At 49.8% G+C, this 26,046-nt stretch overlaps 11 protein-coding genes across 11 annotated transcripts; 3 read left to right on the top strand and 8 right to left on the bottom strand.

Annotated features, from left to right (window-relative positions):
• Positions 1-140: 140 nt before the first annotated feature.
• Positions 141-1,946, bottom strand: N7471_008649 (cytochrome P450; the record flags this gene model as incomplete). Its single annotated transcript, XM_057281368.1, has 4 exons — positions 141-313; positions 368-1,343; positions 1,409-1,681; positions 1,746-1,946. 4 exons carry the CDS (start codon positions 1,944-1,946, stop codon positions 141-143), a joined length of 1,623 nt encoding a protein of 540 aa, XP_057135628.1.
• A 524-nt stretch (positions 1,947-2,470) lies between these two features.
• Positions 2,471-4,191, bottom strand: N7471_008648 (cytochrome P450; the record flags this gene model as incomplete). The annotated part of the gene is made up of 5 exons (XM_057281367.1): positions 2,471-2,627; positions 2,692-2,861; positions 2,919-3,536; positions 3,583-4,068; positions 4,129-4,191. 5 exons carry the CDS (start codon positions 4,189-4,191, stop codon positions 2,471-2,473), a joined length of 1,494 nt encoding a protein of 497 aa, XP_057135627.1.
• Positions 4,192-5,139: 948 nt separating this feature from the next.
• Positions 5,140-8,048, top strand: N7471_008647 (Phyllocladan-16-alpha-ol synthase; the record flags this gene model as incomplete). Its single annotated transcript, XM_057281366.1, has 2 exons — positions 5,140-6,345; positions 6,396-8,048. 2 exons carry the CDS (start codon positions 5,140-5,142, stop codon positions 8,046-8,048), a joined length of 2,859 nt encoding a protein of 952 aa, XP_057135626.1.
• A 162-nt stretch (positions 8,049-8,210) lies between these two features.
• Positions 8,211-9,122, bottom strand: N7471_008646 (tyrosine-protein phosphatase; the record flags this gene model as incomplete). The annotated part of the gene is made up of 1 exon (XM_057281365.1): positions 8,211-9,122. The coding sequence occupies one exon, from the start codon at positions 9,120-9,122 to the stop codon at positions 8,211-8,213; it is 912 nt and encodes a 303-aa protein (XP_057135625.1).
• Positions 9,123-10,138: 1,016 nt separating this feature from the next.
• On the top strand, positions 10,139-11,943 carry N7471_008645 (uncharacterized protein; the record flags this gene model as incomplete). Its single annotated transcript, XM_057281364.1, has 4 exons — positions 10,139-11,171; positions 11,230-11,314; positions 11,368-11,426; positions 11,486-11,943. 4 exons carry the CDS (start codon positions 10,139-10,141, stop codon positions 11,941-11,943), a joined length of 1,635 nt encoding a protein of 544 aa, XP_057135624.1.
• A 657-nt stretch (positions 11,944-12,600) lies between these two features.
• On the bottom strand, positions 12,601-14,378 carry N7471_008644 (Major facilitator superfamily domain general substrate transporter; the record flags this gene model as incomplete). Its single annotated transcript, XM_057281363.1, has 2 exons — positions 12,601-13,004; positions 13,055-14,378. 2 exons carry the CDS (start codon positions 14,376-14,378, stop codon positions 12,601-12,603), a joined length of 1,728 nt encoding a protein of 575 aa, XP_057135623.1.
• A 3,191-nt stretch (positions 14,379-17,569) lies between these two features.
• Positions 17,570-17,764, bottom strand: N7471_008643 (uncharacterized protein; the record flags this gene model as incomplete). Its single annotated transcript, XM_057281362.1, has 1 exon — positions 17,570-17,764. One exon carries the CDS (start codon positions 17,762-17,764, stop codon positions 17,570-17,572), a length of 195 nt encoding a protein of 64 aa, XP_057135622.1.
• Positions 17,765-18,493: 729 nt separating this feature from the next.
• N7471_008642 (SD08430p) lies at positions 18,494-20,303 on the bottom strand (the record flags this gene model as incomplete). Its single annotated transcript, XM_057281361.1, has 2 exons — positions 18,494-18,839; positions 18,913-20,303. The coding sequence occupies 2 exons, from the start codon at positions 20,301-20,303 to the stop codon at positions 18,494-18,496; spliced, it is 1,737 nt and encodes a 578-aa protein (XP_057135621.1).
• Positions 20,304-21,090: 787 nt separating this feature from the next.
• N7471_008641 (uncharacterized protein) lies at positions 21,091-22,182 on the top strand (the record flags this gene model as incomplete). The annotated part of the gene is made up of 2 exons (XM_057281360.1): positions 21,091-21,178; positions 21,233-22,182. The coding sequence occupies 2 exons, from the start codon at positions 21,091-21,093 to the stop codon at positions 22,180-22,182; spliced, it is 1,038 nt and encodes a 345-aa protein (XP_057135620.1).
• A 294-nt stretch (positions 22,183-22,476) lies between these two features.
• N7471_008640 (uncharacterized protein) lies at positions 22,477-24,182 on the bottom strand (the record flags this gene model as incomplete). Its single annotated transcript, XM_057281359.1, has 2 exons — positions 22,477-23,175; positions 23,241-24,182. 2 exons carry the CDS (start codon positions 24,180-24,182, stop codon positions 22,477-22,479), a joined length of 1,641 nt encoding a protein of 546 aa, XP_057135619.1.
• A 724-nt stretch (positions 24,183-24,906) lies between these two features.
• Positions 24,907-25,782, bottom strand: N7471_008639 (putative esterase/lipase; the record flags this gene model as incomplete). The annotated part of the gene is made up of 1 exon (XM_057281358.1): positions 24,907-25,782. The coding sequence occupies one exon, from the start codon at positions 25,780-25,782 to the stop codon at positions 24,907-24,909; it is 876 nt and encodes a 291-aa protein (XP_057135618.1).
• Positions 25,783-26,046: the final 264 nt, after the last annotated feature.

Below are 26,046 nucleotides of genomic sequence, written 5' to 3'. Positions count from 1 at the left end.
TGGAAGTCCGCCTTTGGGCAGGCTTTCCTCCACCAGGTAGTAGACCTATTTCTCCCAGTAGTTTAGCTTATTCTCTCTTCATCTCCACCACCCCCACGAAAATCCTCACTTTTCAGAGAATCTGTCCTCCAGTTTCTCTATCACACGCGACAAAATCGCACGCGCAATCCGCCCTTGGGCCGTGAGGTCAACCCGGTCTCGATGGTTATCTCTGATTCCTCCGCCAGCGTCATCTCAAACGTGCCCACCAGCGCCGCGACCAGACTGGCGAACTCGCCACGAGCAAAGCCCTGCCCTATGCAGGACCGTGGACCTATAAATCGGGTCAGATAAGCGAGGCTCGAAATATGCAACAACGGATACGCACCATGAAGAAAAGTCATGAAGGAAAAGTTAGTCAGGCCACCACCGGTGTTGGCCATATTCGGCCCGAGCCATCGATCGGGATTGAAGACATTCGCATCGTCCCCCCATAATTCTCGCGACACATTCAGGGCGCGCGGCGAGATCACGATCTCCGTGCCTGCGGGAATAAACTGGCCTAGGATGGAGATGTCATTCACCGCTACCCGTCGAGTGAGACCGGCAGGCGGGTATAGACGGAAGACTTCATTGCAGAAGGCATGCAAGTATGGTAGACTATCCAGGAGTTCGGCCGTCATCGGCGTATGTGAAGTATCGTCCAAAATGCGCGGCAGTCGGAGGCGAACCTCTGCGCGCAGTCGTTCTTGGATCTTCGGGTACAAACACAAGGCATAGAGGGCCCAGGTCATCGATGTCGCCGTGGTTTCGTGTCCGGCCGCCAGAAAGGTCAATAGATGGTTCTCCAGCATTGAATCCGTGAAATTGCCCGAATCCAGCGCGACGGAGATTATATCTCGTCCGTCACTGTCACATTTTTCGGCGCTGGTCTTCTTGTTGGAGATCAGCCGACGTGCCACGCTTGTCAATGTGTTGGTGGCCATGGTGACACTGTCATGGCGCGGCAGACTCAGAGCGCTTATGACAGTCTCACGCAACAGGAACAGGCCCATTGCCAGAATGCCTTGAGGGGGTCGTTGCTCAAACACGCCCCGGTAGGCACGGCAGATCTCATTGTCCGGGTTATGGAGAGTGTCAAATTCCTCCCCGAATCCGGCTGCGCCCAGGATATCCAAAGTTGCCCGTGCCAGCCAGTCCGCCACGTCGAAGACCTTACTCGATGGATTGCTTGATTGATCCGCAGTCTGCAAGATGGCTTCTTCAAGTACTCGGGCCAGCGCGACGGATTTGTCCCAGAAAATGGGATAGAGGTTTTTGATGTGTCGGTGCGAAAAAGCAGGCATCAAGTGTTTGCGTTGCGTCTATTGACATTGTTAGACTTCTCTAGTTCATCTCTTGCTTGTTCTAGCGAAGAACGAGCGCATACCTTATGTTCCTTGCCCTCGGCGATGATCAACCCAATCCCCAGAATCCGACCCAGCCCTAGTCGCAACTTGTACGGCTTGGCGAACTCGTAATTCTTCTGAACTAGGACCTCGGAGAGGCCCTTGGGACTGGTGACAAATACTACCTCCTTGTTGAACCGCATGCGATATCGGATCAGCCCGGTGTTGGATACATTGTTAATCCATTCTTGCAAGGGCATGCCCGATCGTTCGTTCGGAACCAGTTTCACATGGCCGCGAAAACGGTGACCACCCTGCATTAGATTTGTCAGTTTTCTGATTCCTAAAGCTAGCGATTTCATGCAGTAGGGGGCTTACCGGCGGTTCGGGCAATTTGCGCAGAGGACTGAACCAGAAGGGCCACAGGTAGAGCTTCCAGTACGCCAGGGAAACCAAAGAGAGAAACGCAGACAATGCTGCAATCACGGCATTCGATGTGGAGATACTCAATTGCCAGAAGATGCCCGCCGGCAACAAGAAGCTGACGACCACTACGTTCAGGGTGGACATGGCATCCATTGCGTGAAACTGAGAGGATTTCAGATTGCTTGTTCTCCTGCCTTTTTTTTCTCTTCTCCTGTTCTCCGAGAAAGCACAGACTCTAATCCTGCAGTCAGCACATAAGACAAGAAACATCTCCGCTGCGGGGAATTGTTCGGTTTTTGTCTCGTTTCGATACCTAGTATTTTGCGGATTACACCTGCAGGATGGTCATAATACATAATTACCTTGCGCGTATCAATTTTTCTAATGTGATTACCTTGTAACGAATCACGATAAACATGATTATTTTTGCTAATGATGAAAGGGGATGCGGAAGTCCTCAGCCAATTTCAATGTTAGTATATGATTATGATCAAACGGTGCAATGGAAATATTCGAGATATCGCAGCAAAGATGCGCAATGTTCATTGATTCTCATGAAGGTTTATACTAGTTACGTTCAAATTACTGGAAGAATAATCATCTAATCCACTAAGTTAAGCAAAAAGCCCTTGGTCATGTCGCCCGAGAGAGATGGCGACGTCCTTTTGACCGGCCGGTCACACTCGTGCGGTAATCCGCACTTTCAGCGGGATTTTCTCCCATGACGTGTAAATATATTGATCCTTCGGCCAATTGCGACACTCGGGACTCAGTTCCAAATCAAAATGCCAGAATATCTTCGCCAAGATCAATCTCAGCTCGATATTGGCCAGACTAGTGGAGGAGGCGTGGCGTTAGTATAATTTCTGGCAAGTTGAGGAGATGAAGAAGTTCATACTTTCTGCCAATGCAGTTTCGTGGCCCAAAGGAAAAGGGCTGAAGTGCTTCACGAGCATCGCCAGCATACGGCCCGTCCGTATCCAGCCACCGCTCAGGGAGGTACAGCTCTGGGTCCTTGAAGTTGGCGGGCGAGCGAAAGACGGCGTACTGGGCCATGCCCATCGATACCTGTGGCAGGTTTGTTAGATAAAACGGGTCGTAGGAACAGGGTCGGTTGTCACATACATTACCAGGTAGCCACTGACCCATAATATTCGCCCCCTCGGGCGGCGTTATGCGAGGATGACTGCCTGCTGCTGGGGGATAGAGGCGGAAGGACTCATCAATGACCGCATTGATGTATTTGAGTTTGCTAATCCGCGCAATGTTGATCTCTTCGCTGGTTGCAAACGAGGTGCGGACCTCGTCAAGCAACTTCTGCATCACAGCTGGGTGAGTACACAGGTAGTAAACCGTGCCAGAGAGGATCGTCGCTGTAGTCTCGCTTCCAGCAATTACCATGAGATTGGCATTCGCCACGAGGTCGGGGGTTGTCAATTTACCCTTCTCCTCGGCCTGGAGCAGATGGCTCATGAAGTCGATGTAATCGGGATGCTGCTGTTTCCGGCGCTTGACTTTCTCCTCGACGAGACCGATATGCCACTTACGCCGCTCGACGATGCGCTTTGGCATGATGGCTAGAATGATAGGCCGAATGTCGATGAAGCGCTGCAAGGTCCGTATGTAGTGGACGTACATGATGGCGTTGAAGATCATTGACATCCACGGGTGGTACTCGGTGTTTTTGAGACAATCGAACGGTTCATAGAACGCCAGATGGCCGATAATGTCAAACGTCACATACTATCCAGGTCAGCTCAATTTTCCCATGGTTCTCCGTCCAACTTACATTGAACCATTTCACGATATCAACCGGCTCGTTCTTCTCCACCACCTCGTGCAACCGACTGATGAGGAGGTCGATGTAGTGCAGCAGCACGGGTTCCTGGCCCTTCAGCACCTTGTCCGAGAAAGCATTGGACAGTAACTTGCGCAAATCACCGTGATCCTTGCGGCCCGCGTTGATGATTGTAGGATGCCTTTTGTCGGCATCCGTATTCTCGCAGGGATCTTTACGATTCTCGGGCAGGCCACCGCGGAATCCGTAGATCTCCTTCCAGGCACCAGAACCCGTGAAGGAGAGCTCGGTGGGCGCAATGCGGACAATCGTCCCATATTTGAGATGAAGCTCATGCACGGTTAACGGGAATTTACCTCGCAGCTGGTGCCACGTCCACCATAAACGGGTGGCAGCTGCGAGTTTCGGGCCAGGATATTTGGAGAGCGGATGGAAGTAGATTCGGTAGATCACGATCCCAAACATGTAACTGAGGGCCTGGATTGGGAGTTAACACACGGAATTTTATGAAAAGAAACCACTCTCGGTCCTACATACCACGCCCAGCGACACGAGAAGCGCCTGGCCAAGGGACAGACTCAATATCCATGATAGTGCCATCTCAAATGGAATATACCGTCAGTCACTATCGACTTTTGGCAGACCAATGTGAAATCTGGTTCTGACCTCGTTCGCAAGGGTGGTTGATATTCGCCCCGTGAAGATCGCGGCGTGTCCTGCAGAGCCACCTAGCGGCCCCTGGGTTTTGGTTTATCACGAGCGGTAGCGGAGTGAAGGTGGTAACGGATAATTGTCGGCATGGTATTGAATGAAGACAGCTCCGTTTTCATGACAATACGCTACCCCGCAAATAGACATTCGACAAGAGCTGACGGATTGCTCGTAAGAGCTCATGTATTCGTGTGCTCTCCTCCAATCGCCAAATAATGCCAAAGACACCATCAGCACCTAGAACCGGATGGAGCTGTGAGCTTTGGTCTTTTATCGGAATCATACTTCATTCCAAATATGGGGTGGCGAATGGGAAACAGGTTTAAGAGGCATAATCTATGGTGAGATTGGAAGTGAAGTTAGATCCTAGCCACTTATCTTGCTCGTATTATGCGGAGTCTCGGGATATCAGGGATATCAACATGGTGCATAAGCAACGCCCGGGGCTTCATGCATGCCTTCATGCATGCGGAAAATGCAGCACGTTGCTAATATAAAGTTGATCTTTCACGGCTTATGGCGGGCCCACAGCGGGCCGATAATGCCCCGACTGGCGCCGTCAGGTCTCCGGATTGTAACTGAAACAGTACAATGCAACCCCGAAGAGTAAGCACAGATAAAGCGGGGTCTGGGTGTCAACAGTGACCGTCAGCGATGGATAGTTTGAAGAAAATGACAATTCTAAGGCTGTGGGGAATCCAACGTGGGGTTGGTATTTCCCACAGTAGCAAGCCCCAGGTAGTGAGCGAAAGATCGTCATGGCTTTTAAAACATATAAACATCTAAATACCTAGGTAGAAGCAAAATTCTATCTTGGGGAGAGCTATCCGCTTTACGATGGAACCCACCTCCTTGCAACGTTCGGCCGAGGTGCTGGTCGATCAATTGACTGAGCGAATCGACAACTCGCATGGATTAGGCTTCATGAGTCCCGCGGTCTATGATACCGCATGGGTATCCATGATCCAGAAGCCCGCGGACGGCCACACGGTGTGGTTGTTTCCCGAGTCCTTTGAATATATCCTGTCAAACCAATTCGAGGATGGAAGTTGGATCATGTACGCTTCCCAGATCGATGGAATCCTTAACACTGCCGCGTCCTTGTTATCGCTGAAGCGGCATTTCACTTCGCCGCTTCAAATCAGTACCATCTCCCAGGAAAGTCTTGCGGAGCGCATTGATCGGGCTACAAGAGCCTTGCATGCCATGCTCGACGAATGGGATGTCGACGCCACGGTACATGTTGGGTTCGAGATCCTCGTCCCGGCGATGCTGTGCTATCTGGAGACCGAAGGCATTGTGCTTTCCTTTCCAGGTCGCGATCGTCTCTTTGCGGTCCGCGACCAGAAACTGGCTCGGTTCAAGCCCGAGCTTCTCTATATGCCTGTCCAAACCACGGCCTTGCATTCATTGGAGGCATTCATCGGGTTGATTGAATTTGACCGTGTTCGTCATCATAAGGTCAGCGGCTCTTTTATGGCATCACCATCTTCCACGTCAGCCGTGCTCATGCATGCCTCCGAATGGGATGACGAGTGCGAGGAATACCTTCACCACGTCATTCAGTCCGCGTCCGGAAACCGCTCTGGAGGTGTACCCAGCGCCTTTCCTTCCACTACCTTTGAAATTACCTGGACGCTGTCAACACTGATCAAGAACGGATTTGATCTCAATCCGAAATTACTGCCATCCGTCCAGAAAGCCCAAACATACCTGCACGATGCTCTTGTCATGGATAAAGGAACCGTAGGCTTTACGCCACATGTTTGCGCCGATGCAGATGACACCTCGAAAGCCATTCTTGTGCTCCAACTGCTACAACAGCATGTATCGCTGGAACCGATGCTGAAAGCCTTTGAAGCAGACCACCATTTCAAGACCTACCCCCATGAGCGCGACCCCAGCTTCTCGGCCAACTGCAATGTCTTACTGGCATTGCTCTACGCGGAAAATGTCTCCCAGTATGCGCCTCAGATCGAAAAGGCGATCCGGTTCCTGCATACGCACTTCCGGGAAACCGACTTGAAAGTCCGTGATAAATGGGTAGGTAAATCCTCTTCCATGATAATCGGTCCTTGGCTGATTGAATATAGAACCTGTCCCCTTTCTACTCCTGGATGCTCATGACCGAGGCCATTGCCCGCCTGCACCTGCTATTCCAGAGTTCTCAATTACTGTTCCTGAAAGAGCACTTCGAGCAAGACCTCGTCGATCTACTGCGTGACATGACGATCTCAGTCCTGCGCCAGCAGAATCAAACAGGCTCGTGGGGCTCTAGAAATTCCAAGGAAGAAACGGCATATGCGGTACTCATCCTTACATATGCGGTGCACTTTGAGTTCTCCGAGATACCTCGTCACCTGATCCGAAGACAAATCCACGACGGCTGCTCTTTCCTCTGTTCAAACGCCGTTCTTGGCTCGGAGCGTCTCTGGGTGGAGAAAGTCACATATGAATCGGAAATGTTGTCACAGGCCTACACCTTAGCTGCGTTGAAGAAGGCGGCAGATTTGTTATTGCAAGAACAGTACAAACCGGAAGGTGTCTTCACAAATTCGGCAAATGGACATCATGCCGAGCCTATCGAAGATCATGCAGAGTTGAATGGACATCCTGCTGAGCCTATTGAGACTAATGGACATATTGCCGAGTTCACTGAAATCGGAAGCAAAAGCACGAATGGAGCATCCTGCACCGAAACAAATGGTACCGAAACGAAGACGACCGACGTGCTGCCCACCCCCACAGTCGAACTTCATGGTCCCCATGAGAATGGACATTTCCATGCGGAGATCACAAAGCTCGTGTCGGTTGATTTCAATTGTGCCTCAAACCATTCCTACCAGCGCGAATGGACAGATGACCAGGAACAAATCCTGTTGGGGCCATTTGACTATCTCGAAAGCTTACCAGGGAAGAACATACGATCGCAATTCATTCAAGCCTTTAATTCCTGGCTCCAAGTACCCACGGAACACCTGGAAGTTGTCGAAAAGGCGATTTCCATGCTGCACACTGCATCTCTCCTCGTCGACGATATCGAGGACAGTTCGCTCCTTCGACGAGGCCAGCCGGTAGCACACAGTATCTTCGGCACGGCACAAACCTTCAATTCTGGCAATTATGTCTACTTCCTTGCGCTTCGGGAGATTCAGAAACTGAGAAGCTCACGTGCGACTGAGATCTACGTCGACGCCTTGATCCATCTGCACCGTGGTCAAGGCATGGATGTGTTCTGGCGCGATTCGCTCATTTGTCCCACAGAAGAGGACTATCTGGACATGGTCAGCAACAAAACTGGGGCGCTTTTCTGCCTCGCCATCGAACTGCTGCAGATCGGTAGCCCCATCCAGGTCGACTTGGTCCCGCTAGTCCGACTATTTGGCATTATCTTCCAGATTTGCGACGATTATCTTAACCTGAAGTCGCCAAGCTATTTGCAGAAGAAGGGCCTATGCGAAGATCTGACCGAGGGAAAATTCTCCTTCCCTATAGTCCACAGCATTCGATCAAACCCCACCAATCGGCGACTGATTAATGTCCTGAAACAGAAACCCCGGGATGATGATATCAAACGATATGCGGTTGACTACATGGAGACTACAAATACCTTTGAGTATACCCGGGACTTTGTTGGCAGCCTCAAGGCCGAAGCCTTAGAAATGATAGAAGATTTAGAGAAGCAGGGACTGGGAGATAACCTTGCGATCCGAAAGCTCTTGGCTCGGCTGTCGGTAGATGGGTGATGAAAGAGCGTTGACTATTACTACTATGTTCCTATATTGTTCATGCGTTTGTTTCCCGAGAAGATGCATCAGATATTATAAACTTTTGTTGGCAAAGTCCTTAACCCTATAAGACATAAATTTACTGGCTGAAATCTGTTCATACAAATCTTCACGTTGAAATTATTCTTTCATCTTTTCTTCGGTTACTTTATGAACAACAAGCGTGGTAATGATCCGATCTAGTTCATCCTCCCGTAGCCCGCAGAGGTCAACAAAGTATCTCCGCGCTCCTCCAAACTTGGCTGCTACAATCTCAGTCAAGAACGCACGCATGTCGTCCGGGTGACTTCCTATGATAGATTCCGCCTGCTCCCGACTCGAAGCTTCGGCTCTCTGTAAGAGCCGCTGAATCAAATGCTCCCGCCACGTGCCTAGCCCGTGTGTCGTCAGCGCATAATCAGCCACGATATCTTCGTCCACCACTCCACACAGCTTTAGGACCAGTGCGGTAAATACTCCAGTGCGATCTTTTCCCACCGTACAGTGAAACAGGATCGGACCGCCCTGATCCTGCAAGATGTGTAGCATGATAGCGCGAAAACTACCCGTTTGCGCTGCGTTACGCATAATGGCCTCGTAGGCTTTGACGAAACCCCGTTCGGCAGCCTGGTCCTGCATCACACCATCAGAGGTTACTCCGTACCGCTTTGCCAGTGAAACGGGGGAGTAGTCTCCGTCCTGGAATACCGGTACTGCGTGGCGCGTCGTCCCTGGAATATCGAGGAAGGAGTCAGGATAGCGGGTAGTCACGAGCTGGATTTCCCCCTTTGAGCGAAAGTCGAAGATGGTTTGAATATGGAGTGTCTTGGTCAGTTTTTCGATCCCTGTTGGGGAAATCTGGGAGGGCTGTGCGGCACGGAAGAGGAAGCCTGGCCGAATGCGCCACCCTCCGACTTGAGTTTCATCGACGGTTTGGGTCGGAGATGCTGTAGTTGAAGGATAACACGCATAGCCTCCGATGTCGCGAAAGTTAGGGACACCGCTCACCGAGACGAATGGCAGTGAGGCTGTCGGAGTGGCATCTAGGGACATGTCTTCTAGACTTGAACACGTTGAAATCCAATGGTTGACATGCGTGATATGTGGGTTCCAACTCACATGGAGAGTTCACAAATAGTCCAGCATATAAGAGTCATGGATCTAGCTTCATTTACCGCTACAAGCCATAGCAGCCATTCCATGTTGCATCACATTAGCCCATCGTTAGCGTGAGTTTTCATGCGCCAGCATCCGGGTCTGCCTTGGGCCATTCTCTGGAGAAATGCCAAAGTCTCCGCGGGGCCGTTCTGGCTAGTTGGTATATTCCGAGAGTAAGCACCAATTCGCTTGTCCAGTAAGATAATTGACAATGTTTCATACGACCTCCGAGGGCTGTATCAGTCGGGGCTGGAGCCAATAGATGCACACAAAAGAACAGGGGGCGGGAATTCTAAAATTTGTTGCAGTCAGCAAAAGAAAATCTAACTATAGCTTTCAAGACTACCTACGGAGTAGTTGTCCCCATTCGGATAATGGCCAAGACACAATGTCCACCTAAGCTTTTGATTGGCACTCTTGGCAAAGTATGTCCCACCGGGACTACCCAGGTGGATTAGGTGCATAAAGTGGCTTATGGTGAGCACAACCCCACCTGCCTAGGTTAATGCCCGACGCAGAATATCCCAGTGGCACTGTTGAGGTGGCATACCATTTTTTCATAGGCGGCGCGCCATAGCCTTGTCTCCCTGCACGTTACGGACTCGCGCTTTGACACCCCGCGTCGGTCTCAGTATAGGAGGCGTAGAAGATTGGTGGAGCCCCCCGGTATGATCTCGGCAATGTCGCATCGTTATTAAATTATCTATGCAATATTATTAGTCCACATATCAACCTCCTCATTGATTGCCGAAGACCTACCGCGAGGAACAGGCTGTGGCCGACCCAATCTGAAAAATACCTAAAATACAACAAATTTTCATAACAGTTTTTTTTTTCATACCGGATGATACCGAGGTAAGGAAAGGAGTTGGATTTTTTTATCCTTTGGTAGGAAACTCCTATACAAGAGCATGTTGAACAAGTTCATCAAGATGGGTCTGGAAAATTACAGATATGAGAGTGCCGAAGAAATCCAAACCTTCCATTCCACTCTTGTGAGCACGTTCCGAACGGGTCAAACTAGAGACATCGCTTGGCGCAAATGGCAGCTCAAGCAGCTCTGGTGGTTGGTAGAGGACAATGAACAGGCTATTCTTGATGCCATCAAGGATGATCTCAATCGGTCTGAAGTCGAAAGCTATCTCACGGATCTTGCCGGTATCCGCAAAGATATACTATATCACCTGGATAATATAGATGCCTGGGCAGCAGATGAGAAGATCGGGGACAGTTTCATTGCAAGACGACTTGGCCTAGCACGAATCCGAAAAGAGCCACTCGGCCTGGTCCTCATTATCGGTGCATGGAATTTCCCAGTACTGCTGGTTCTGCAGCCTCTCATCGCGGCCATCACCGCGGGCTGCTGCGCCATCATAAAGCCATCTGAGATAACTGTGGCATGTCAAAATCTCCTCCGAGACCTGGTTACCCAATATCTTGATCCTACAGCGATCAGATTGGTCTGTGCTGGCGTTCCTGAGACGACGAAGCTCCTTGAACTCCCTTTCAATTACATCTTCTTTACCGGCTCCGCGAATGTGGGCCGACATATCAGTGCAGCAGCAGCAATCCATCTGACCCCTGTAACCATGGAGTTAGGTGGTCAATCTCCTGCCATCATCGGTCAATCAGCAGATGTGGAGCGCGCTGCCAAATGTATTGCGTATTGCAAATTCCTCAATGCCGGACAGATCTGTCTGGCAGTCAATCATGTCTTCGTGGATCCAGCGGTGCATGACGCGTTTGTAGACCGATTGCAGTACTGGAACAATCAATTTTTGAATGGGGAACAAACGATCACCACGGCCATTGTCAGTCGGCAACATTGGGACCGTTTATTTAGCCTTTTGTACCAGACGAAAGGGACGATTCTCTGCGGCGCAGGTGGGAGTGATGAATCGCATCGGATGGAGCCAACCGTTGTAGTAGAACTTGATATGAACGGTACATCCGCTTTTAATCCTTTGTTATGTTGGGAGGCAAAACTGACTCGCGCCACTAGATGCGCTACTAGCCGAAGAGATCTTTGGTCCCATCTGTCCTGTGGTCAAGGCAGATGTACGTCAGGCCTGCCAGGCAATTAATGGGTGAGTTTTGAATCCTTTCTGTCATGGAAACACCGTGTTAATCTGTGGAATAGAAGGGAACATCCCCTGGCCCTGTACATTTTCAGCTCCGACAGCTCCGAAATCCAGAATAGTTGCGTGTACCCATCAGTCCGTAAATCTCGAAATAATTTCACTAACGAAACAAAACAGTACTTGATAACACGAATTCGGGTGGAGTCACATTGAACGATGTCATCCTCCATGCAGGATTCCCGGGTGCTCCTTTTGGCGGTGTTGGTGGCAGCGGACATGGTTACTATCATGGTTCGTATGGATTCAAGACATTTTCGCATCTCCGGACTGTTGTCAGTTCGCCGAAATGGTTCGACCGTCTGCTAGCATTCCGATATCCACCATTCGATGCGGCCAAGAAATCCAAAATCCCGCAAACCAAGGCTAAGTTCAAACGGGGGAAACAATCCAGGATCAACGGCGTGAAGGGTCTGGAATGGTTGGGTCCAAACTTGCAGTTGCCACAGCTCTTTGTGGGATTGCCTTTTATTATTACTCCTACTCCAAATGATACCGCATATGTCCTTCGAAATCATAACAAAGGAGATCAACTGTCTGATTGCCCAAAGTCCGCATCGTCTTTCCATTTTATCTAAACCTTGGAATGCTGCGGTTATTCCAGGGTTGTAAGTTGACAGTATAAGCCCCTGAACGAAGTCTACTATGAAAGAGATAAATCACGGTCATCACCTCGTTGTCTGTTACTTTTGTTGCCAGTCATATTATACAAAGCCTTCCCTCCGATAATACATTCTGTACAGAGTTTTACCAATTACTAGCGCCAAATCAGGATTGCGGAGGATCAACCAATTTCCACAAATCCCCACGGGGGAGTTCTGATTCTTGTTTCTGAACATCCGCTTACCAAGAACTTCATTGTCACGGAATTTCATCATCTCATGCATTAGACTCACTTAAAATAAAATTTAATAACAATCGGAGACTGCCGAGTTCCAAGATTTGAATGAAAATGACATTGCGATCCAAAAAACAGAGGAATAGTGTTGTGACCGCACCAAATCCAAATATATATATGACAACAGAACTTGCTGAATCTTCAAATTCATTCGCAATATATCATTTACCGGTCGTGTTAACCTTGGAATAAACTGACTCTGACTTCGGAAATAATAAAAGCCTTAGTAGTTATTGGAGGTATCCCTCTGTCCATGCCCAGGTGCATACAAAACGTTGCAATCAATAATAATCACAATCCACTCAACCTCGTTCCCATTCGGGTCCCAGACAGTAGTTTAGGCCTTCTCGCTCTCTTGCATCTCGATCTGCTCCGAGGTGATAGCAACCTTCAGGTCCTCGACCCTCTCAACACCAGCCAGTCCCAGAGATTCGTTAATCCTCTGCATGCGCAGACGATCGGCCTCGGCAATGCTTGCCTCGGAGCCACCGAAGAACACATCTAGTTCCTCAAGGGTCTTATCCTTGGTTTCGGGTGCGAACTTCCAGATGAAAAGACCGCCCAGGCCACTGAAGACGGCGAAGAAAATGTAGGTGCCGTACTTCATCGAAGCCAACATATCCTTTGTCGTCAAACCGATGATAAAGTTGAACATCCAGTTGGTACTAGCTACAATGGCAACACCCTTAGACCGCTGGCTATTAGGGAAGATCTCCTGGGTCAAGACCCATGCGACAGGGCCTATAGACAGTTAGTTCGGAAGGTGGAATGAATAATAAACTAAAACATACCCCAAGAGTAGGCGAAATTAACCGCAAACAGCCAAATAAAGACAATAGCAACCCATCCCTGTCCTTTGTCTAGTCCCTGGTTGAGGTCCCAGTGAGGTTTATAGATACCCTCGACCGTGGCCACAACGATATGACAGCAGAACATGCCAATGGCGCCGACGATAAGGAAGGTTTTTCGACCGAATTTATCAAGATAGAGCACGGCAGGGAGAGTAAAGACGATCTGCAAAATTCCGGTCACACCAGTAGCCAAAAGAGTCTGCTTGGTGGAGCTGAATCCGAAACTGGCAAAAATCTGGGGCGCGTAGTATAGGACTGCATTGATACCGGTAAATTGTTGGCAAATCATAGTACCGCAGCCAAGGAAAAGACGCTTAAGCATGTTTGGAGCAAAGAGTGCCTTCCAGGGAGCCAGAACACCACCAGCACCGACAGCCTCGCGCTCGGTTTCTTCGTCGAACATAACAGCGGCCTTAATCTCAAGGAATTCGGCGCGGACGTAAGGGTCGTTGGATGGGAGACGGCGGAGTCGCGAGAGAGAAGCGAGAGCCTCATCCTCGCGGTGCTTCATCATCAACCAGCGAGGGGAGAAGGGGAAATAGAACATGCCGAAGAAAAGGATCCAAGCAGGAATAATTTGTAGGGCTAGGGGTAGGCGCCAGGCGATAGTCTTCTGGCCGAGGCAGGTATGTCCGTTGCTAAGGGCAGCGTCAAAGGCACCGCTGGCGAGGTAGGGGTTAGCGATACCCTCGGGGTTGCAAGTCGTGCCGCCGACAAATTGCATGCCGTAGTCGAGCCAGAAAGAGATGGCGGTACCAATCGTAATAGACAGCTGTTGAAGAGAGACCAGAGATCCACGTAGTTCTGGAGGAGCAATTTCGGCCTGGTAAAGCGGAATGACCATACTGAACATACCAATTCCCACACCACCGATAATCCGGCCAGCGAAGAAATAGGCAGGTGTTTGAGCACCAGCTTGTAGGCCGGTACCCAGGGTAAAGATAAAGACGGCAGTCATCATAGCATATTTTCGAGAAATGCGATCGGCGAGGATTCCATTAAGCAGAGCACCGGCCCAAGCACCCAGCTCCAGGGCAGACACCAGCCAACCCTGGATGGTGGATCCTCCAAAGGTTGGGAAGTGGTTCTGGAAGTTCTCCATAACAAGGATGGGGCCCATGACTCCCTGGTCGTAACCATACATAATACAGCCCAGAGAGGCAAAGCAGCATGTCAAGGAGACGAATGGGTTTCTGAGAAGACCAATGATACCATGGGCCTTCTCTGCGTTGGCACGGCCAACCACAGACTGGCTGACTGCCATCTTGGGGTTGTAGGAAGCAGAAGTTGGAGGGAGAAGAAAAGTATGAATGGAAAGTCTGGGGTAATTGCAACGAGGCTAGAGCAACCACATTATGTAGTTACGCCGGCAGGGTTCTAGTTCGCTTATTTACAAACTGTTGGAGTTCTGGACTGGGGTCCCTAGACCAAAAAATCTCAGTCCCCGCGCCCATAGCACCATATTCACGGCTAATGATACCACAAACTAGACTCCAGCTTACGGTCTTCCATGTTTCTAGGAGCTAATTCGGCGCTAGAGGCGTGATTGGCTAGATCCGGGGATAATACAAAAGGCAATGCTACATTTCTGCTACACGGAACGGACATATCAAACCTTCGCAGGCTAGTGACCGCCACTAAGCTTTGGGGCCAAAAGAAGCACCAGGGCGCCTATGGGTCGAACTTACCCGCTAAACCCATCCTGTCTCCCGAAAAGCCTCTTTTATTGGCTGAGTGAGATTCGCCCTACATCTCTGTCAGCTCGAACCCCCTTTTTGCCCAATCATGCCCCGGCTCCTGCTATCCGGGGTGCGTGTGACTAGTGCATAGAACCGACAAAATTCGCCGGTGTTACCTCCCAGGTCCTGGGTTACACTACCCTGCCCGTCCGATATTTGGCCGATGCCATTTCAAGCCTCTTAATTCAGAGGTGGAAAGTTTACTTCGGTAACACGCATCTCCCCATTTACGGCAGACCCGAAAGTATATTGTGATACGGGGTTGATTAGATCTACACGGGTGGCCGTCAAGAAAACAGGGCAGGAAAGACAGCTCAGTCGCATTCTTGTGATCGAAAGGGGAAAAAAGGCAGTAACAAACTGTGGACAGAGTCAGCGTTGGACGTCGAGAACAGACGCACCAGGCGTATGAAAGAAAGATTTCGCTTTGCGGGGGGTGGAAATGATTAATATAATGTGGAACGTCCTAGATCCGGCTGATCCCAGATCTAGGATAGCTCGCTTTTGACGCGTGCGCCACCACTCCAGATTGATTCGAACACATAAAACCCTTAGACTATGGATTCATTCATTCACCGGACAGTTATCTCTAGGACTCAAGCCCCTATTATCTAACCAACTAAAAACCCGCAGGCTGCTTCAGCTCTCCGAGTAGGAAGCAATAGGCTGCGGCATCATTGGACGGATCGTACGATAGTATCGCATCTTATCGTGTCGTATCTTTGTCAACCTTTCATATGCATGCGCTTATTGTCCCATACCGTATTGTGAATCTAGTAGACCCATCCACTTTCCCCAGCACCGGTAATCCTTCTTCAAACCCTGATTGGGAGATCATGGGAACGAGTAGACAAAGTATTCCCAGGAGCACCTAGCATAAAATGTAATACTAATTGGCTGATCAAGTAACAATCCCCATTGTGGCTCAATTAACTGCAGTCAATTTACCAAGATGAATGGTCACATTGATGATGCTAGTGCCTTTTTGATAGGACAATGGGGGCAATTTAGAGGGGGGAGGATGACACTAGCGTAGTGCATTTTATTGAGGTCGCTTCTTGGGCTGCTAACTTGCTCAGAAAGTCAGACCAGATTGCTTACGTAATGATCTGTGATCACATCAGACCGCTCAGGGGGTGTGCTCAGTTCTACTCAGTGAGCAAAAAGCGGCAAGGTCTGATCACTAAAACGGAAAGGGGACGCCAAGAAGTGGCAGAGGAAATCCGCTATGTAGGTTCCGCCCTCCCTATGATCTCAGAAGTTATTGGTTATATGTTTCAGCTCCTGTATATGATACGTTCCTTTAATCTGGATACAACTTTACCAAAGACACAGGTTATCAAAGGCTGATCAATGCGAAATTTTCCCACAAAAGATATAAACAACACGGGCTGTCTTCCTCCAGATCACTACGCTCAAATAGTGGAACATTATCCAGCTAGGATCCTGAATACGGGACAATACCACTAGGGCTGCATCAATAGATACATTAAAAGGCTACTCGATCCCATCTTGCCCTTCTTAAGGCTCTCAAGAATCCCAAAACATATATCCCTCAACAGGTGTCCCTCACTTCTTCGTAAGTCTTGCAAACCCCGAAAACCAGTCTGACTACCTCAGTCTCACGAGTGTCGTGCCAAGCCAAAAACTCAACACATGGAGTAGTGTATTGTATATTAACCCGGGCTTCTATTCCAGTCCTGGTAGATAAATTCTGTTGAGACAGGGTGCTGGTGGAAAATCAACGTTAGGTGTCGAAGATCATACATCTTCCAACACCGTACAATCGCTGTCTTATTAACCCGAGACCCGGGAATATCTTCAATATCATCCGTCACGGTCGAGTTCACCTCATGACCTCGCGGATGAGCACAGCGTTATCGTTGGTAGACGGATTCCCCTCAGATGGCACAAAGCAAAGCTGCAGTATCCAATGGAGTATGCTCGGAGCAACGACGGGTATAGGACATTTTGCCATTAAAGGAGGAGGGTAAACTTCATGGCGCTGGTGGGAAGTGTTCGCCGGGCTGGTGTCAACAACGCAGATATTGCGACCCGACTGCCAGGATTGTGTTGGCAGGAGATACGCTGGCACCAGCGTTAGAGGCTGCAGGATTATCAATTGTTGGCGGGAGGATCGAAATTCTCTTTCTTCGATACCGAAATATGACGCAGTTGCATGCAGGCAGCAAGGCAGCAATGCTTTGCTTGCTTGCTTACTCCTCCAGTTGGACAGACCCCTCTTTGCCCCCCATGAAGCTATAAAAGGCGCTTGGCGGTAGGTAGATACAACATATGTTGATTGCTCTTTCTCACCTTTGCTTCGTAGCTGTGAGCCCGCATCAAAATATCTGATTCAAAACAACGGCACATGGGTTATGTATGGTGGTTCTCATGGCTGTCTGATACCGGCTGTTTTACGAGCATCCGAGTTTCTCTGACGATTGTACCCGACAGTCGCATTTATTTTAGTAAGTCAGCCCATGCGGCATGTTGATGAATTCCAACCTAGGGAATGACGAGTCTCGGTTAGCCTTTTGTCACGTCAAAAGTCCTGTCGTGGGGCCGATGTCACTTACCTTTGCTAGGAGGCTCAAGGCTGTAATGCAAAGTGTGAATGTTACAGAAGAAGAAAAAAAGACCGATGCCGAAGTCGGGACTCGTGAGAGACCAACAGTGCATGGGGCTTGACCAACTCAGAGTGTGCAGTGAAATGCTATGTCACATCGCTCAGGTTTTGTTGGAAAATGAAAATGAAAAAGCTGTCAGAGCTGTTGTCTTGCTGTGGTAGGATTGGTTGGTATTGAGTGGAAAAGAATGGGACCTGGTAGGTCATCTTCACGCCTTTGATGCTGTGGGTGTCTATTCCAATCGCTGCCTTTAGCGATGACTGGGCCAACCAGAATACCATGTTTGCTGTGCCCGATGGACGAAGAGCTCCTGGATCAGCCGGTAGTGCTGCTTGAAGTACATAGACAACGCACAGAGAGCTTGTGAGGTGTCTGGGTGCTATGATGGGGTTACTCTCACATTAATGAGCGAGAGACAAGAAGATAATGGAGATCAGGCATCAAACCAGGGAAACAAACAACAAACAGGTCCCGAGAGGCAAGGCTTCCACAGTCTTCCCACGAGGCTGACGACCTTCGCTCCAGTGAGGCCAAGACTGGGCATCAATACAAGATATCAAGAACAAAAGATTGGGGGTTTCTATAGTAAGCCTGCTTATAAGATAGGCCCCGCGAATTTGTCCTCTAAGGCTGTGTTGAGGATTATAAGGTGAATTCCTTTCTTTTCGAGAGAAAGGAAGCTCTGTGTACACACAGAAAGGAGAAAGGACCTCGGCAAGGCAGATAGTATAGGTAAACACGCAAATACTGCGGTTGCATAATAAATACATGTGATGAAAGAAGATAAATTTGAGTTGACTACGTAGATTGTCCCACACTAGGAGACATAGAAGTTCACTTGATATGTTCTGTGACTTGCACGTGTGTCTCGGAGTGCACCCAAGGTGTTGAAAAGGATGCCTCCATGTCTAAATCATTTATTTATTCAATCTATAGAATATCCCAGACAGGGTATACAAAGACATTATAGGCCGTCACGAGACACCAAAAACCACTGTAGACGAACTGTATCATGCTCGCTGGGAACTTGACGTCAACCGCCAAGCACGGAGAGGCAAGTCCTGTAGCTTCTGTGCAGCGGGCTTGATAAACATAATGAATGTGAGCGTGCCAATAAGCACACAGAGCATGTTGGTCATATAGTACCCATCACGGTCGATGTGGCAGGTACCGCCGCCGTTGATGCAGCGGTTCTTCTCTGGCTCGAGGGCGCAGGAGAATGCCGTTGTGATGAGGGAGTCCTTGAGGGAGTCGGCGGGTGGGGCGATGGTTGGGGGAAGACATGTTGCTTGAGTGAACATGTCGACGAGTTTGAGGACGAAGATTCGGGGGAATGTTCCACCCAGGTTGCAGACACTGGTGATATGTTAGCTACTGTGTGCATGGTTTATTTGGGTAGGGAAGGGAGAGGGCAGATAGTAGGACTTACGTTGCAAGAAGAGTCATGTATGTCCCGCCAATGGCTGGGTCGGCGATGCGGGCGTGGAAGGCCGAGATGGCGACGAACATGACCGTGTTCATAAAGGTTGAGAGGACATGCTCACCAATTACCGTGAGCATGTACCACATTGGCACTTCCGAGGCTGTGGGGTAGATCATGACGGTAAATTGGGCGAGCACAGCAGCTGCCAGTCGTCCGATAAAGGCCCAGCCCCAGAGGCGCATTGCTCCGTAGTTGGTTGACCACTGGCCGGCATAGTAGCCCAGCATGATTTCAAAAGGGAAGTCGATCAACACCACCAGGGCCATGTTGTCTTGGCCAAAACCCTTGTCCAGGAGCTTGAGACTAGTGACTCCGTCATTGGCCTGGAAGCCGATCTTGGCAATAAGGTGAATCAGAATGATGGTCTGGATGTTCTTCAACTTCAGAACGCTCCACATGCTTTTATACACATCCATAATGCTGTCACGTTCCTTGGTGCGTTCTTCCTTCTTGAGGAAGGCCAAACCACATGTCACGATCAGATAAGCCCAGCCCCAGAAGTTGAGATAAGTGCCAAGGGATAGCAGACCGCCCTCTCCGGGGATAGTTCTGAAGTATCTGTTGGCAAAGTCCTTCGAGTTGAAAGCCAAGAAGACAGTGTAGGACAGGAAATGACCCGCTGTTAATCCGACCGTTTGGGCGGTCGAAGCGTAGGAGATGTTAGGCGGGGACATCAAGGTAATAGCCCATCCATCCACCGCAATATCCTGGGTGGCACAGAAAAGCACCAACATAAACCACCAGTATGTGAATTTCCAGACGCCCGCGCCACCATCCGCGCCGGCCTGGACCATCATATTCTCGATATGGCCACCCATGTAGATCATAGCTAATCCGGCAATAACCTGGACAGGGGTAATCCAGCTCTTGCGCCGACCAAAGCGCGTACTCCACACAGCATCGACAATAGGACTCCAAAACAATTTGAGCGAGTATGGGTATGAGGCGAGCGAGAAGATTCCAATCTGGCCGTATGAGAGGTACGGCTTGAGCAGGAAGGGCACGGAGCCGGTGGCTAGGCCCATGGGGATCCCTTGGAGGAAGTATAGCAAGACCAGCAGCAGGAAGTTGCGGCGATCACTGCGTGGTAGGTTGTGGAAAGATGTATTCGTCTGGACTGGGGTTTGAGGCACGACCGGTTCGTTGTCGAGGGAGAAGCTAGGTCGTGACATGAGTTGGGCTGTTCTTTCGGCTGAGGTTTCCATGGAGGGCGTGTCCCTCCTGCGCATTTCGATGTTGTTATTCATCTTGCCATTCGCATGTCCGTTTGACCCGGTAGAAACTGTCAGGTTCGCTTTGGAGCGGCGCTTCGAGAGGGTCGCGTTCTTTCGTGTCATTGAATGTTATGCTATGATAGGGAGAGATAGCCTTCGTCAACTTCGTCCTGATTGGATCGAGGACTGAAGTTGGATATTATGATATTGAATAATGAAAGGGATGGATCGAGGGTTCGGCTTCGAAGGGGTCTTGCAGGTTTAGATACCCTGAGTATCCTGTATGTTTAATTGCACGGAGAATGAAGGAGTGAATGAGGGATATGAAAAGAAAGAAACCTCAGTAGATGTTTGGTGGGGGATCTTCGAACCGCAGGATGACAAAAAAAAAACATGAGGCAAGCTGGCCTCTTGGCTGTGGCTGCAGATCCGGGGAGCCGGGGCAGGGTCTATTTTGATCTTCCTTATATAGTAAATGGTCGCTCATGGAAATGGACATAGACATGGATATAGTTCTGAATCTGATCTTAATATGTACTCTCTCTCTCTTGTTACACATATAGCAGTTAACACTATGAGGTCACCACATCAACACGGTAGGACTGCAGGGATAAGCCTATATCATATCAGATCTATATAAACCAGACCCTGAATCTAAGCACCTTTGAAGTTTAGTCTCCTCTAGGATCTGTTTAGATCTTGCATAATAAAGTAACAATCTAACAATATCAGCCCATTTAGCCCAAGCTTCTGCATCATCGCGTCAGATGGTGACGTGATCACGTGCCTCAAATAAACAACTCCAAATATCCAATCCTCTACGCATCTAGCTTACCTTCTACGACAACTTTCGAGGGCAACCCTTGAGAACTTTACCCATCTCACCCATCTCCCCAACCGAACATCCAAAATGACAACGACCACACCTCGCACCCCCACATCACCAGACCCAGAAGAAGAGGAACTAGACACGGAGATCACCTCAATCCGCGCAGAAAGTACGCATCCCAATCCAAAATAATATCCAACTCCCAAAGCTAACCAAAATCAAGTCCAAAACCTCCAAAAACACAAGCGAATTCTCACATCCAGCCTCCTAACGACCGACCCAATCCAAAAATTCCTCCGCAAACAACCACAACCCCCCAGCACCGCAAACCAAACCGACCCCCTGGCAACAATCTCCCCTATTATCCACGCTGCCGGGGTACACACCTCCTCAAACCACCACCGCATCGCTTTCGGTGCAACAGCTTTCCCATTCAAAGACCCATCCCCAAGAGCCACCGCCGGAACCCTCCTCGGCGTGCGCATCGACATATGCGCGCGTAACGGCCGTTTCGCGAAACCATACTACATAGTCCTACAACATGAGCGCAGTCGTGCGGCCTCGAGTTCGGGTTCTACGAAGATGTTGAAGGTATATCGGCACACCGTGCCGGGGTTTATATCGATAGCGAAGCTGGAAAGTGTTTATCTACCGCGACCCGGTGTATCGCGCCGCAACGAAGACGGGGATGGGGATGGGGATGGGGGAGGTTCATCCGGCGAGGACGAGGTCGCTGATCCCGCGAAGCCGTGGAAGAAGAGCGGCAGCTCTGTCCGGAATCAAGATCTACGGGGATTTGTGCGCGAGCTTCGGAGGGAGCTTGTTGCGTGGCATATGCGTGTTGATGCGATTGAGTTCCTGCGCGAGAAACTGGGTCTTGTTGGTGAGGGCGGGGGGTCGTTGCCGTTTGATGTTTCGCCCGATCGGGATACGGGGATTGTGTCGTTAGCTGCTGTTTCGGTTGAATCGCGGTATGTGCGGATTGAGTGGGTTGATGGACGGGTTGGACGGTTTAAGTTGTCTAATGCTGGGGTTGTGGAGAGGGCTGTTGTTATTGGTGATGAGGGTCGGGATAAAAAGATTGAGGATGCGATGACTGATGGTGGGGGGAGGGTTGAGACGGTTTTGGATAGGTTGAGGGTTGATGTTTTGTCTGGATCACCGCAGCTATGAGGTGTTGTGTTTTGTTTTATTTTGTTCAGCAAGAGATACCCCATTATGAACTTTGAAGTGTTCGAATCAAATTGAATTTGAATTTCACTGCAGCTAATTATAAACATGATTGGTATGTCTATTCAATGGTTTCCACCAAATGCTATGCAATCATGAGACCAAGAAGCCGCCGCAACGCGTGTATGTGTACGTGACCGTCGATCCAAAAGCAGATTTCAAAGGTATTACAAGAAGGGTAAGGGGCAAAACAGGGACTGAAGAGGGGGTTGATTAAAAGGGTATATTGAGTACATGTCACGTCATCGTCTCCAATTTGAGAGGCACAAAATCTTGGCTGGGATGGATTGTATCCGGGGTTGAAGTTTCGAGTGGCGAGTGTTCCGCAACAGCAATGGGGGTGTTGGGGGTGGTGAAAGCGACAAGTGGCAAAGGACCATATGATTGGCCATGTCGTACCTCGAGATGCCGACGTAGGACAGCCTCTTCCAAATACCAGCGGTGCCGCAAAGTCGTCTTTTTCGTATCCAAGGCTTGCATGAGACAGGTTTCTTCGCGCTGGTGCTCGGTTTGCAAGGCAGCAACATCCTGGATGTGTCGGTTACACATTTCATCCAGTTCCTTTTCCATACGCGCCGTAGCTTCCTGCAGCTTGACTTCTTGGCGGTCACGGAGGACTTTGATGCGGGCGTCGTGAAGCTGATCCATGCTTTTGTGGCAATGGTATTGTTGTTCTAGCTGCTCCATGTGTTGGCGAGTGAACACACGGGCTGGCGGAGTTGAGTCGGATTCCGATAATGATTCCGATGATTGTTGGGATCGTTCGGCTCTGGTCGGTGTTCCGGCGGGGGATGGCGGTGGACTGGTATTGCGGAGATACCCCTCCATATGCTTGATGCGAGTGCGCGAGTTCATTTTGGCTCGATCGAACTCGCGTTGCTGTTCGATTTCTACCGCCAGTTGTCGCTCTTCGATTTGGGCGATGGCCTCGATGTTCTGTGCAAGCGCTTATTAGCCTAGGGAAAAAAAAAATCAAGAATGGAATTTTGTGTAAAGCGAACCTTCTCGCGTTTCTCATCCTCCTGGCGCTGGTTGTCAGACTGCTGCTCTGACATAGCGGTCTGGTGCCGACGCCGGAGGGTACTCAGAGCGGCGTCTTGGAAAGCAAGATGTCGGTTCCTTTCCATCTGATGCCGCTCGTGGATCTCACTTAGCTCCGGATCGTCTAGAGTCCTTTGTAACTCCTCTTTGCTGAAGTGAGGAATTTCCAACCTGAGAAGTGAGGCCTCACTGCTCGCGTGCGGGGGGACATCCTCATGGGCAGCCTCATTAGATTCCGGTTCAGGTTCGAAGAAAACATGTTCAACGCCTTTGTCGCTAGTAGATACAGTCATGCGCCCTTCCGAGGGCAAGTCAATGGCCGAGGACGTGCGCTTCTTGCGGAAATGAATTCTCCCAATGGCCGACTTCAAGCTGCTCCGTCGCCTCTCCTTCTTGTCGGCAGATGCAACGCTGAGAATTGAATGCCGATGCGACCTGGCATCATCAAATGGATCATTATATCCATGCCCAACAAGGCCCGTTCTCCCCTCACTAGAGCAAAACGAGGTCGGGCGCGTAGACAGCGAAGCCAGCGATCGCGTACTACAAGCCGTAGTGCGATCCGAGGAAAGTGTGAAATCCGACAGCGACGAAACGATCTGATCGAGGACGGATGGCACGGGGGAGGACGGCTCGTGGGACGGAGTAACGGAGCCGTACACCGAATTCCGATCGGTCGATGATCCAGAAGACAGAGCTGGCGAGGAGAGATCGACCACTCCCGAGGCGATCGAGGCAGCTAATGGTGCGGATGCTTCGATCTCTGGCACCTTCAGACCCAGTTGTTGAGCTTCTTCGGCTAGGTGTTGCGCCTGCGCTGCTTCGGATTCCGGTGAGGGGTGGTGGAGGACATCGGTACGATATTGGGCCTCATCGAAGATGGGCCCGGTGGTCGACTCCATTGTATGTACAGTTATAGGAGGTATGTGGCACCTAACCAGCGGGCGCACATGAAAGTAAAGGTCAGGTAGAACTAAGAATAATAGACAACATGGACGCGTTCTATGACGGCATCCAGGGGACTTTCAAGGAGGGGTTGTAAGGACAGTAGAAAGTAATTATGGGCGGTAGGAGGGTCAAAGCTAATACAAAGGGGCCAGAAAGTGGAAAGGGGAACCAAAGACCTGACGCTCTTGTTTTTCTTGTTTCCTCATGTTTTGGCGTTTTAGGCAATTTCTGGTAAAAAAAAAATAATAATCAAATTGACCCACGGGTGGCCCTGACGCAATCCCTGGTTCTACTCCGGGACAAATGGGGTTCACCTTGAAACGGGCTAAGCTTGACATCTTCGGGATATTGTATGGCAAAATGCGGTAACTGTTTATATATGGAGTACGGAGTACTATGTACTTATATAGTTGTATATGTATATCGGAGAATATTGAACTATCCCAGTAAACATCTCGGCATTTGTTTAAATAGCTGCGCCAACCTGCATTTCCAACTCTATACGCTTAATCCTGGAAAACATCCCTTTATCAAGCCTCAAACCCCTCGATTATGGCCATATCGGGAAGGTAGGGCTTAGGGCTACTGAAATAGCCTCGGTCCAATGGAAGTATGGATCATACCATTGATCAGGCCATGCGGAGCTAGGTCAATAGTCAAAGTATAAGCTCCCGAGGTCTACTCGTTCAACATGTCGAATGCCAGTTGGTACGCCCGCTCTTTAGCTTGGTATTGCCGAGTTCCCACCCTCGTGCTCTTATCCCATCCATGGCTACACCCCTGCATGCGCTCGCTGACCACATGCCAGCCTTGCAATTCCTTGATCTTCCGGGCCAGTTCCTCTGCTTCAAGCGCAAGAGTATCGCCATCTGCGGTGATCATAAGGACACGTCGTGGGAATCGATCCGCCTGGGCATAGAGCGGCGAAATTCGCGGGTCCCGCTTGTCGAAGGATGAGGGTATATAGCAGCGGTCGAAGAGGCGCATGACAGGAAGAGGAATTGCAAAGTCTCCACGTGCGGGGGCAATCTTCGAAGCAGGGCCAGGGCTTAGATCGGTCACAGGATAGATTGCTAGCAGGGAGCGGAACGTATCGCGAGGGAACAGGTTTGACGCAGCTGCCAGCGCGAGGTTGCCCCCAGCACTGAATCCAGATATAGATACACGAGTCAGGTCGAATTCATCTGGACGTGTGAACACATATTTGATGGCGTCTTCCACATCGTTCAGCGCGGCGGGGAACGGGTGTTCTGGTGCCAGACGATAGGTGACGTCTAAGACAGTGTGCTTGGTTTCCTGACTGACTCGCCGACAAAACTCATCATCGCTGCCATGGAGGGGTAGCACGAAGCCACTTCCATGAAAGTTGAGGAGGACGGGTGTTGGGCCTGAGCCGGACGGCTGATACTGATGAACCGCGATGGTTCGGCCAGCATCTCGGGTTTTGATATGGCGTATTTCATCTGGATTGGCCGATACACTTCTGGCAACGCGCATAAATGTTCGAATGATGAATGCAAAACATTTATTATAATAATACATGAGAATATCCATGGTTGGCTGGGGGAGGATGTAGTATGTTGGAGCTGAGTCTCAGCCGAGGCCTGGGGTTAGGATGCCACTGCTGATCTCCACCCTCTTCTAGTCTATGCTGACATCTTGCAATGCCTAACGGAGGTACCAAAACCAGGAATCGACTAACATGGGTTATTTCCCGTTTCTAATATCTAATCTATCTAATAATAATCTGTAAAAGACCATCTATAGTTAAGGTACGATAGTTATGCCCGAATTTCAAGGCACCCTTGCAGTAGTTAT

Source organism: Penicillium samsonianum (genome assembly GCF_028829775.1).
Source record: "Penicillium samsonianum strain IBT 33392 chromosome Unknown utg000004l_segment0_segment0, whole genome shotgun sequence".
Taxonomy (NCBI): Eukaryota; Fungi; Ascomycota; class Eurotiomycetes; order Eurotiales; family Aspergillaceae; genus Penicillium; species Penicillium samsonianum.
Note: the sequence above shows the minus strand (reverse complement) of the source record. Positions and strands in the feature narration are given on the sequence as shown.